The 12614-nt window shown below is 39.4% G+C and overlaps 1 protein-coding gene across 3 annotated transcripts in view; it reads right to left on the bottom strand.

Moving 5' to 3' along the window:
- Liprin-alpha (PTPRF interacting protein alpha) overlaps positions 1 to 12614 on the bottom strand; it is an 86882-nt gene that overhangs the window by 28943 nt on the left and 45325 nt on the right. The window contains exon 2 of one of the 3 annotated variants that reach the window (XM_090172686.1): positions 6079 to 6629. The exons of the other annotated variants lie outside the window; for them this stretch is intronic. Within the exon in view, the coding sequence (XP_090028812.1) occupies positions 6079 to 6330 (252 nt within the window). The 5' untranslated portion in view covers positions 6331 to 6629. The remainder of the gene's footprint in view (positions 1 to 6078; positions 6630 to 12614) is intronic. 3 annotated transcript variants of the gene reach the window in all.

The following is a 12614-nucleotide window of genomic DNA, read 5'->3' as shown; positions in this document are numbered from 1 at the left end:
CCGGTAAAAGAAACATTGATAAACCATCCAATAAAGTTCGAACAAAAATGACTACGCTATAAAACAAGGACGTCACGGCCGCGAAAAGGTTTCACGCCGACACGTAATAAAATAGAGCGTCTGGAAAGTCGCTTTTCGCCGCGTCTCTTAGTACGGCAATACCCCGATCAAGGCGTTTCTTCCCCATATTGAAATATTTCTGGCGATCCTCGGCAGCCAAAAAAGCACTCCCTCCTTGCCAAAGCCGCTTAGAGCGTTTGTAACATATTTTCTATTTCAATCTGAGCCACCGCTTAGTACCGCTGACTTATTTGACAGACCCGGGTAATATAAAAGAGAGTCGCTATCTACCGGCGGCTTACGGAAGCGAAACCCCCTCCGCGGGCAATCCATCGATTGACTATCAGTCAAAGTTTTACTTATGTGTGTTTTTTTTACAGAGGATTAGGTCCCCCAAAAATAAATGATAGGGCATTTATACTCCCCCGCGCGCCCACCTTTTCTGGCCCCCTGGTAGAATATGTAATGCTAGTCTAGCCTTAAATTTCTACGATCTTACAAGCGGATTTTTTTAAGCCTTGTTTACTTTGCAGAAAGTGTGTAGTACCCCCCCCCCCCCCCCCCCGTTACGCCTTTTTTTAGAAAGCTTTCAGATTTTTTTTCCAACTGAATTTTTGGGGTCATATATTGGAGGGTGAATTCGCACTATTAACGCGAGTATTTATGTAACTGTTTTTGTTTGTCTTACGTAATTCCATGGGGTGTGCAGCGGCGTCGCCAGGGGTTCAAGTTTGGGGGCGCTTAAGAGATAACCCCGGCAGTGATGTTCATTGGGGGGAGGGGAGTTTCACCTCATAAGTTCAGTTTTCGAGGAACCCTTTTTTGGGAAAACTCTTTTTAAGGAACATTACAAGATTTCGCCAAAATTAAGATTTAATTGGCGCAATCGTCGAATCCTCCCTCAAAAGCGATCCTCTATTTTATGTGGTTCCTAATATTTACTTTCACCGGGTAATATTTACTTTCACCGGGTAATATTTACTTTCACCGGGTAATATTTACTTTCACCGGGTAATATTTACTTTCACCGGGTAATATTTACTTTCACCGGGTAATATTTACTTTCACCGGGTAATATTTACTTTCACCGGGTAATATTTACTTTCACCGGGTAATATTTACTTTCACCGGGTAATATTTACTTTCACCGGGTAATATTTACTTTCACCGGGTAACCCGGCATCGCGGAAGATGAAAATTTGCTTTTGTTTAGAATAGGAGAGTTACGAGAGTAGCCAGTAAACATAAAAGTAAATGTATATAAAAAAATAGCAAAACTTTAAAGGAACTAAATAATAATCATAGAATCTATCAGATAACTAGAGTAAAATTACCTTCAAAAAGTGTCAAGATAAAATTGAATTCCCCTACTTTTCCCTGACTATTTACAAAATCTTAAAATTCCCCGACTTTTTAGGCACATTTTAAAATTCCCCGACTTTTCCTTGTTTGAGCGGACGTTTGGCAACCACGCGAGTCTATTACTTCGCTTAAAGATGTAAAATGTAAAAATTACACTGCGTAAGGATATTTAAATATTGATAAGTTTTCCCGATGAAATAGCATTATAAAATCAATATATGACGGTCTACGCCCCGCACTAATAAACGGGAGCCTTTGTAGGTACATGTTTCAAGCGAATAACGTTAGAAAGATAAGTAGATAAATACTTTTCCTCTATAAGAGATATATTATATACTGATTACTAAAAAATTCCTTCTAGCGCAATTTTATACGACGTTTCGTGTAAAATCTATAAACAAAAGATTCAAGTGAGGAAAAACCCGGCAAAATAAACACGAAAAGTTAATATTTTCCGCTGATTTTGGACAATTGAAAAATTTTACGTTTGGTTAAACACGGGTTATTAAAAATTGACCTTTAATTAAAGGGAGTATGCACTCCCATATTTAAGGTGTCTCAACGAATTTCGCCTTTCTGACACCAGGTTTAACAGAAGCTAGAGGTGACCAAGGACAGTAGATACAGGGACGCAGGGTTGTTGATTTTTTTTATTTTTTTTAAAAAATCAAAAACATCGATTTTTTTGATTTTAATCAGATTTTTTTGATTTTAATCGATTTTTTTATTTTTTATTAATTTTTAGGTTTTTGTAACTTATTAAAGGCAATATATAAGCTTATTGATATAATTATTATTTTTGTATAAATAATATTCAATAGTAGACAGTTTTATCATGTCAAAAAATATTTATTCCAAGAAATAAGTATATTTGTATCACAGGAGTAACCTTGAAGTAAAACTAAACAGTGTGAGAAAAATTAAATGCCTGGGGTGTTAGTGGCCATGGTGAAAACTTAATTAATTCAAAGTTTTTCCCTTCAAGATTTATAGTTCTTTATTTAACACTCCAAAATTTTGAAATACTCATAAGCCTATGCCCTAGCACATATTGTCAAGAGTAGATAATTTGACCATAAATTATGAAAGCCGGATTTTGAAGGTTAAAAATGGTAAATGGCCAGTGGCCAGTTTTTTAATTAAACTACCTAGGCTCTACTGGCCACAGGTCCAGTTTAAAACAATTCCTTATTTCTCAGCCTCCGAGAGTCCATTATTTTCAAACAAGATGTCACGGACATTTGAGTACACACAATCCCACTGATGTATTAACTTAATAAACCCAAGAGGAATGTTATCGGAAAAGAATTATTCGAGTTACCTGGTTTTGGAAATAAGGTGGCGGAACGTGAACACGTTCATTTAAATTAATTTGTATAAAAACCAAGCGTTTCGAGTTACCTGGTTTTGGAAATAAGGTGGCGAAACGCGAACACGTTCATTTAAATTAATTTGTATAAAAACCAAGCGTTTCGAGTTAACTGGTTTTGGAAATAAGGTGGCGAAACGCGAACACGTTCATTTAAATTAATTTTTATAAAAACCAAGTTTTCCGAGTTACCTGGTTTTGGAAATTAGGTCCAAGTTTTTCGAGTTACCTGGTTTTGGAAATAAGGTGGCGAAACGCGAACACGTTCATTTAAATTTATTTTTATAAAAACCAAGTTTTTCGAGTTACCTGGTTTTGGAAATAAGGTAGCGAAACGCGAACGAGTTAGATGGCACCTGTATCAATTGGCACGAAATTCAAATATGACAATCGACCAAAAACACTAAAGGGGGCAAATGCCCCACTTCTCGGGCTCCGACCCCAAAAATTACGAAAATCCCGTCGAGGCTATAATAGTGCCTACCGATTGAGATATCAATCGCCTTTGTACCACTAACGTACCGCGAGCAATCGGCAGCTGGTCAAAAAAATATTTAGTGGCACACTTATGCTTAACTTCTGGGCATAACAAATATTTATTGTCACACTTATTTTTTACGCGCCTGTTCATACGTTATTGTTATTGCAGGCAGGCTTTCAATGGAATGCGAATATAGCTTCAGCGCGTAAAGAATTCAGGTATGACGCGAAATGGCTAATTAACTCACTTAAAATTAACTTTTTCCAACGCGGCTGCAACCTAAGCTGGAATAGGCCTAGAAGTAACAAAACTGGTGATTTTTGATCAAATCTTACTTACCTACTTCCTGTCGTACGACGTGCGTAAAAAGGGCGTTAAACGTGCGTAAAACGTTGGGGGTCACACTTATTGTTACTTCTGGGAACACGTTGAAAGCTCGGCGCGAACGGCCTTGAAAAATGCGAGAGGGAAACTGGCGTTTAGAACTCTATAGACACGCGGATTTACCATGTCGGAAGTTGCGGGGGTCCGCATACGCTGTCCAAAAAACCTCACTTAGAATTAAAATTAAGCAACGTAATTGCAAATCTAGGGTTAAGGGAAACCACAGCTATTCAAAAATATAACTCTCATGAAAATCGGACTTAAATTAAAGAACGTTATGTAGACTTTTAGGCGAAAATATAAAACCGCGAAAATTGGGGCCCCGTAAATTAACCAGGAAACTATACTTAAATTTAATATTTACTGATATAACTGAAGTTGTATATCCGCTGAATCCTAACCTTACCAAAAATATTTTTTTTAACGTTATCGGACTTAATTTTAAATAAAATATCAACCACACAAAGCGAAACCACAAAAAATAGTAAATTGGGCATTTTCCCAACTTCTCGGGCTCCGATCCCAAAATTACGAAAATCCCGTCGAGGCTATAATAGTGCCTATCGATTGAGATATCAATCGCCTTTGTACCACTAACGTACCGCGAGCAATCGTGTGTACGGCAGCGGCGGCGGCGGCGGCTACACAGTAGGTGATCGTAATACACACAAATCCCTAAGGATTGTGTGTAAAAACCAAAAATGAGGTTGGGAAGGGATCGTGGTAGTGATAGGTAATAGTGTAATATAATGACAAAACAGGTCTAAAATATAATAAGTCAATAGTAAATCTCTCATTTATGGAAAGTTAATACCTTTTAAAACAATCTTTTATAGGAACAGATTTAAATCAACGATTTTTTTTAAAAAATCATTTGATTAAAATCGCGATTTAAATCAACTTGATTTTAAACAAACAACCCTGCAGGGACGAGAAAGTGTATTGGCGGCCTCTGTTGGCATATATCACCTAAAACTACCTAAACGCAAGGAGAGTTAGTTGTAAACAAAAAAAATGGCGGTCACCTAATTTTAGCGGTTCTTGACGAGGCTAAGTGTTCAAAACAGATGGGCATTTTTTTATTTACGCTCGTAGTTTTATTTTTAATTTAACATCAAAATGGTAAAAACTAACTACAATAATACTGTCCATGGTGAACCACGTCTTAACAATGGACGTGGTTTGTTTACATCTAACTCCCCGTGAATATGAAGACGTATAAATCGAATTTTTTCCCCCCGGCTTTCTCGTCCCTGTATCTACTGTCCTTGAGGTGACACACACGTCGTAGCGCGTGCTAGCATGTGCATCAGATTTGTAGCCCGGTGTACACACCACCGGAGGTCCTCATCTTAATGCCCTACGCTAGCGTCCACAGCCCGGACAGGTGACAGAACAGCCAAGGCCGCACCCTACCGCTGACGGTCGCACCTTCGACGCGAGCCGCTCAACCCAGCAGAAGGTGCAACAATGGGACGACCACCCCTTCACTTCGCACGCAGCAGTGGGAATAAGAGCGGATGCTATAGCAACTCCAGCCGACACCCTACCTACGTAGGTAAAGAGCCAAAGCCCGTTAGAAAAGGCGCCTAAAGAGGAACAACGGGCACACGGCGGCCCAGCGTAACCCGGCACAGGTGTCACCGGAGATACCGGTGGGCCCCACAAGGCAAAGAAACAGCGCCTCATACGGAGAGCCGCCGCCCCACAGCACGCAACCAAATTCGCCGAGGCGACAGGATGCCTGTGGGGCGGCGGGCCTCCGTATGAGGGCACGGCGGTCCTGTTTCCCGGCCTCTTGGAGTCACACCGGGATCTCCGGTGCCAGCTGTGCCAGGTTACTTGGGCTGTGTGTTCGTCGTTCCCGTTTAGGAGCTCTCTCCAAAGGGTTTGACTCTTTACCTACGTAGGTAGGGTGTCGGCTGGAGTTGCTACAGGATCCACTCTTAATCCCACTTCTGCGTGCGAAGTGGGAATTGGTCCACCGGTTGCTGCACCTTCTGCTGGGCTTGCGTCAAAGGTGCGACAGTAGTAGGGTACTACTACCCATGCGGGATTTGTCACCTGTACGGGTTAGGTGGACGCTGGCGTAGGGCACTATGATGATAGACCTCCGGTATTATGGTCTCTGTTACTAGGTACACCGGGCTATAAATTCTGACACACTGGCCCCTCTCCGTTAGCCTGACCCGAAACCCAGATTCCAGCCCCTATCTGACCGAAATCGGAGGTGGGGATAGGACCATTGGATCGCGGCTAACATCTCCAAGTGCGTCACCGCTATTATGGGTTAGAAGAGCCGGACCCCGACTCCCCGCTAAAGCCACCAGTTATTGCATATAGCGACCCCTGAAGGGTCAGCTCGTGCTAGCAGACGTTTATTCGATTTATTTTCTAACTCCCATTGAAGTGAGAACATTACCTGAAGGAGGACCAAATGAACGATGCAAGAACAAGGCTTAAGCAGTCCGTTTTTCATGAAGGCATCGGTAGAGAGCATGTGCCGTAAAGTGCAAGAGTTATTGTTCTCGACGTCGGCGTCGTTGTTCACCCGCCCGTTCACCAGATTTTCGTTGTAATTGGTGCAACAAGGCAAATTTTCGGGACGATTGTCGTAGTTCGTAGCGTTTCGACTACGTCCTGAAATAATCGCCTTCACCTTCCAGCCCTGCATGCCACTCTGAAGAGCGCCGAAAGGAGTTCCTCAGTTCTCACTTTCACGGATAGATGGCGCGCGAAGAAACGCGAAATTCACACCTACTCCGCCATCAGTGGCAATACCTACAAAACGAACTGAAGTTACATATCCTCGCGTCTTCGGCCGGCGACTAAACTCGAGTTACAGCGATGGGAAATACTTCGTAGACCAAACCGGAAGAATTAACACCGAAGAGAGAGAGGAAGAGGAAATAGAATTACACGGCGAAAGTACATGCGTAATCCAAAAATGGCTTCCTTTCCGTTTGTACTAGGCTAGTAAAGATTTAATAGTAATGTTTCAGTAGAGGTCGGTGACGGTTAATCATTATCCATGATTAAATTGATTTTGTTCGGGGGAAAAATGTAAACAAAGAAATTTACCAGTTAATATTTCGGAAAATGATTAAAAAACATGTATTATTCGTAAAATTAGAGCTTTTTATTGAAAAAACGTCGTTTTTCCGATTAATTTTACAAATTTATCAAACAATTAATCGTATAATACAGAAATATAAATTACTTGATCAAAAAGTTTTACGAATAATTTTGATAGCTTTATCTATTGAATAAAAGTTAACCATCCCCGACCTCTATGTTTCAGTACCTTAATTCAACAACGCGGATAAAATAACAAGCTAATTCAAACCATGCCTTGGTGTTTTCTTAAGTATTTATAATTTTACGCTAGAACCCAGAAATCTCTTCGACCACTTACAAAATCAAGAATTAAAAACTCCCAACTCTTTCAAACTTGGCGTGTAAATACGCTAAAACAATCGAGGAAACGTTTAGCGCGTGACTCGTGGGACTGGCTGCAATGTAGGTCTTGACCTTTCGGGGATATTATATATATATATATATATATATATATATATATATATATATATAAATCGTAAGATCGGCGAAGGTAAACAGTACCCGTAGTTCCAAAGAAAACAGACCCGAGAGCGCCGTACCGAGTAAAAGTATACATACGCGCAACATTTAAGCGTATATTTGGAACTTTTTTTTCGCATTGTAAGTTAGTAACGTAATAGCAACGGGAAGCATGACAAATTCAAATTAAGACTTCACCCCAATCTGCCGTCAATAAATCTACACGAAACAGCCGGACTATAGTAAGCGACAAGCGGAGATGATGGCGAGCCTCGAAGGCATCGTACTACCCCGCGTAGTCGTGATCATTTGAGTTCCGGCGGACAGCGAGACTATAGGAACAGGAGCGGACTATGAACGCACCTCCCTCGTGTCTCGTAAGTGGGTGGAATCACGGGGGAAATGTTTAAAAATACCTTTGTTACTTAAATAGAGTGAGTCTGTTCCGAAGAATATTTATTGATCCAAATTTATACGGTTAACGCGGCCTGTGGGGTATAGAGGGCGTTTTATACACGTCGCACTCGCTTTTTAAATCCTCACTATTTTCGTTCTTAACAGGTTGTCGATCAGTTGGGCTCAAAATCATTTTCGTCAGTTACGTTTCTAAGAAGGCTGACAAATCACTGTCAGTCAGAACCGTATTTAAATTGGATTTTTTACGCGACTTTTAAAATTAACGATACCTTTAATTCCCAAAATGTAATTAATGGCAACTAGGAGCAACAAACACAGCACCCCACACAAGGAGAACGCAACCCGTCAAAAGTCGTGCATTTTCTGGCGTACATTTTTAGCGCCAGCTGCCGTCGGAAGGGGGAAATTCGGAAATTGTCTTCCACCCCGCCCGTAAAACGTTCATCTTAAAGGTTCGTCCAATGAAATTTGTACACAACACTGCGTTAGCGTGTTTAGAGGCTAGTTGCGTTCTCCTTGTGTTTGTTGCTCCTAGATGGCACTAAGAATGGATTCGGGTGAACGGAGCTGGCCCGTTCTTTATTCCCGGAAGACTACCTACGTAATTAATCAATGCCCGTACACGCTCGGAAAAAAAAATATACTTTCCGGTCCTTCCAATTCGTCGTTAATTCCCGCTATACTAGGTGCGCATGAACGTCGAATGTACTGCTCAGGCCTTGTCTAAAGCATAGGCCATGGTGATTAAATCGTAGGACAGTGTTTGAAGAATAAAACTAATTTGTAAGTATTTCTTATTATAAATCTCAATATTTATAGTACATTACTTTAAAATCGAAATATTATGTTGACCTATATCTATTTGGCAATTTTCACAAATAAAACTATTAACTATTTTAAATTACATTAAAAATAGATTTTTTTAAGCCTTAGCTAAAAATTTCGAAAAGTTTTACTTGTGAAAATTTGCCAAATATAGGGTGTTTCAAAAGGTTATGCAAAAATGTTAAGGAGTTGTAGGGGGTGAGTTGAGAAGTATGCCTGTTTTTTTACCATTTTTCTACGATGAGTTAAAAAAGCTTCAAAGTGTGGCCTACTAGCCCCTGGAAGTAGGCTGCAACAAGCGCTAAACCAAGCAGCAGGGAAATGCGAACATTAAGGTTTGGGTTCGTGTGATAGGTAAAAAAGGACTTTGTAAACAAATCGAGGTAACCAGCGTAAAAAAGTATATTAAACAGTCCCTGCTGCTTGGTTTTGCGCTTGTTGGGGAAAAACAGGCATACTTCTCAACTCAGCCCCTACAACTCCTTAGAATATTTGCGTAACCTTTTGAAACACCCTGTATACAACTTTAAACCATTGATATTGGTTAACTAATATTTCGATTTTAAAATAATGTAATATAAATATTATTAATATTTATATTAATATAAATACAAATAAAAAATAATTAAAAATTAGTTTTATTCTTTAAACACTGTCCTACGAAGCTCCGTGTAGGAGGATAATATTTTCCGAACATCATGAAGAACAGAGGCTTTAGTCGCAGCCAGATATTCTCCGCTAATATATATACATTCTTGGCGGGTCTTCTCGTGGAAAACAGTTGAAAGAAAGGAGTCGAATTAAGATTAATTTAAATATAAAGCAATTGATCGGAATTGAAGTCACGGGCGAAATTTATCACAATTAGCGTGTTCTCTTTCATTGGGGCAAATTCGAAAAGTAATTTCCCAAAGAGAAAACTCTCTAGATTACACGACTATTCAATTTAGTTTATTTACTCGCTCGTCAAAGCAAAAGAGACCCAATTCGGGTCCCACCTCTGTAAGCCGATAAAAGCTAATGATTGATGAACTATTTGATCACCCTTCCTCCTCAACGCGGATCCGCAAAGAGCCGCGTTAAGGAGGAAAGCCACGGGAATATTAAAATGTTTCCAAGTTCCTCCGCGAATAGTAGTGACCGCGTGAAAGAAAGGGTTCGTACAAAATTTCCGGAATTGCCTGACATTTCCAGGTTTTCCCTGACCAAATTGCCAAATTTTCCCTGGCCATTTTTGTAGAATAGATTTAATGTTTGGAGGTGAAAATCTTGAAAAATATTTTCTATCAAAAATTTATTGGCCTGATTTTTTTGGGGTCATTTTAAAATTCCCTGACATTTTGGAATAATTTTAAAATTCCCTGACTTTTCCCTGACCTTTTCGAAACTTAAAATCCCTTACCTTTTAGAAACATTTTAGAATTCCCTGACCTTTTGGAAACATTTCAAATTCACTGACCTTTCCAGGTAGGGTACGAACCCTGACGAGGCAAGTACAGACTTGCCCCCTTAATGATGACCAGGAAAGCACCCCCTCCCGACATCCATGGATATTAACAAGCAACGTCTCTTAGTAATGTAAGACAAAATGGCGAAGTACCGATATTCTGGTTTTATTACGTAACGGTCTTTTGACTTACATTACTTACGTATCGACCGTTAGCGGTTTCGTTACTTTTCAGTCTCTTACCCAATTACTGGTCACTCAAATGTACAAAATATCACAGTTGGAAAAAACCGTCTATTTCAAAAATTAAAAAATCCAGTATGGTTAAAAACACTAATATAAAATGTTCAAATTGCTTATATCTAGCCCTCATTACTTCGAAAATGCTCAAATTGCTTATATCTAGCCCTCATTACTTTGAAAATGCTCAAATTGACCGAATTCAAAATGACATTTTCGCGCGTGACAGTACCTTTACATTGTGAGGTATAGCAGGCTTATTTACTCGCTTTTATACCCTAACATAGCGGCGTATTTTCACGCGAAAAAAACGACTTTTAAGATCCCCCAATTGCTTATATCTAGCCCTCATTACTTCGTGAGACGAAGTAGCAGACGACTAAAAGTGAAGGTTGATTTTAGTTTCGTTTTGGAATAAAAAATGCAGATTATTATATTCTGCTTTTTTTATTTGAAATACATTTTTAATATTTCTAATTCATTTCTCAATATTTTTTTAATAAATAAAATCCATGCTAACCCTGCAAAATATGGATAAAACCAAACTAAAAATACTATATTAAAAGGTGCGTAAAAATTCCGACCCATCCAGCAAAATTTTAATTTATATGAAAGACCAATAGACAGGAAATTCGTCCCCATATCAATTAAAATTTCGTAGGGTGGGTCGACATTTTTACCCACTTTGTAAAAGTCGAAGATATTGTTTTGGGATTCTGGAAGAAAAGAATTTCGCGAAATATTCGGCAGTGAAAACGTAACTATAAACTTCAAATAAGGACAACCGGGGGACACTTGTGATTCTCTTCTCTACGGACCAGTGTTGTAAATAAGGCGGTGGCGTCGGTCAAAGACCAGTTTATTTTGGGCTGTGACCAGTAAATTAAACGGAATTTGGGGGGTTCACTGGTCATAATGGCCAGTTTAATTTTAATAAAAAGTATAATTCTATAACGAAAAGAGCAAATGATAAAAGCGTTGCGCTATATCAGTTTCTCACAGCCAATGAAATTGCGGATTTTGACTCCTAAATCGAGCGTATTTCGTGGCATCTGGCAGTAATGCAATTTGACGTTCTTCCGCTACAATCAGTCAGATTAATCGAGCTAAATGCGAAACATCTAGATCAATCATTTAGAATATGTTTAAGAAAATAAGCATAGAAGACATTGCAATTTCTTTATGACAAAAAGGAGTAAAACTGTTTTTATTCGAAGAACAAGAATATGATGAAATATTTCTTTAAGTTCCTTAAGAAATGTGATAAATATCAAAGCTCTTTGGTTTGCGATATATAAATATCATTATAGTTCCTAATCGCTATTAACAATTAACTTTCAACGGTAAAATAAAAGGGGAGGGGGAGAGGTGGGGTGGCAGAAAAGGGTGGTCATGACCAGTTAATTTATTTTTTTAGTAGGGGGTATAGTGGTCACATTGACCAGTACTTTTAAAAAGCTTATTTCCAACACTGCTACGGACACCGAAAAGAATTCAAACAGCGAATAAAAACCAAATAAATTTGGTGATTTCAAGCGAGTCGCCTCCCGAAAGGGAGTGGTTCCTCGTAACAGAGTGAAACACGCCAACAACCAAGAAATAGATGGTTGGATGAAGGAAGAAATTATCGACCAACACGTGGATGGCCAAACTAATCCCCTCCGGCGCGTAGGCAGAGCTCGCCAGAGTCCAGAACGAGCAAGGTCAGGCAGCCTGGGCAGGAGCGGCGAGTGAACAGCCCCGGGGCTAGCCTCATTACGGCCGACACGGATGGTCCGGAGACGGGCGCAACGAGCTCGCTTCTTCACTGACATACGCGATATCCGACGGGAACCAATCTGAAACGCGACGGATAATTTCAGACTTGGCTTTTTCGAGATTAGCGACGGAATAATGCGATCAGGATTAGTGGCGTTTGCCGGGTCAAGCGCGGATAAAAAGAAGAGTTAGCCTTCCGCGCGGGAAAGTTACGAAATTTACGTTTTCCTCCTTACTTCCGGGGCTGGTTTCCGAGGGGGTAGTCACTTCAGAAATATGCCGCGCAAATAGTGATTAATCGAAATAATTATTTAAGGAAATCTAGAAATACCGGACATATTTTCGATATTTCTGGAAATCGAGAAAGTCAAAGAAATATTGGAAATCTCGAGAAATAAAACGAAATATTTTCGATATTTCTGCAAATCTAGAAATATATTAGAAATCTCGAGAAATTCAAAGAAATGTTGGAAATCTCGAGAAATTCAAAGAAATGTTGAAAATCTCGAGAAATTCAAAGAAATGTTGGAAATCTAGAGAAATTCAAAGAAATGTTGAAAATCTAGAGAAATTCAAAGAAATGTTGGAAATCTAGAGAAATTCAAAGAAATGTTGGAAATCGAGAAATATTTAAGAAATATCGGAAATATTTAAGAAATATCGGAAATATTTAAGAAATATCGGAAATATTTAAG

This window comes from Leiobunum rupestre, chromosome 4, assembly GCF_980474605.1.
Source record: "Leiobunum rupestre chromosome 4, qqLeiRupe1.1.hap1, whole genome shotgun sequence".
Lineage (NCBI taxonomy): Eukaryota > Metazoa > Arthropoda > Arachnida > Opiliones > Sclerosomatidae > Leiobunum > Leiobunum rupestre.
This window is presented reverse-complemented; position numbering and strand designations above follow the sequence as displayed.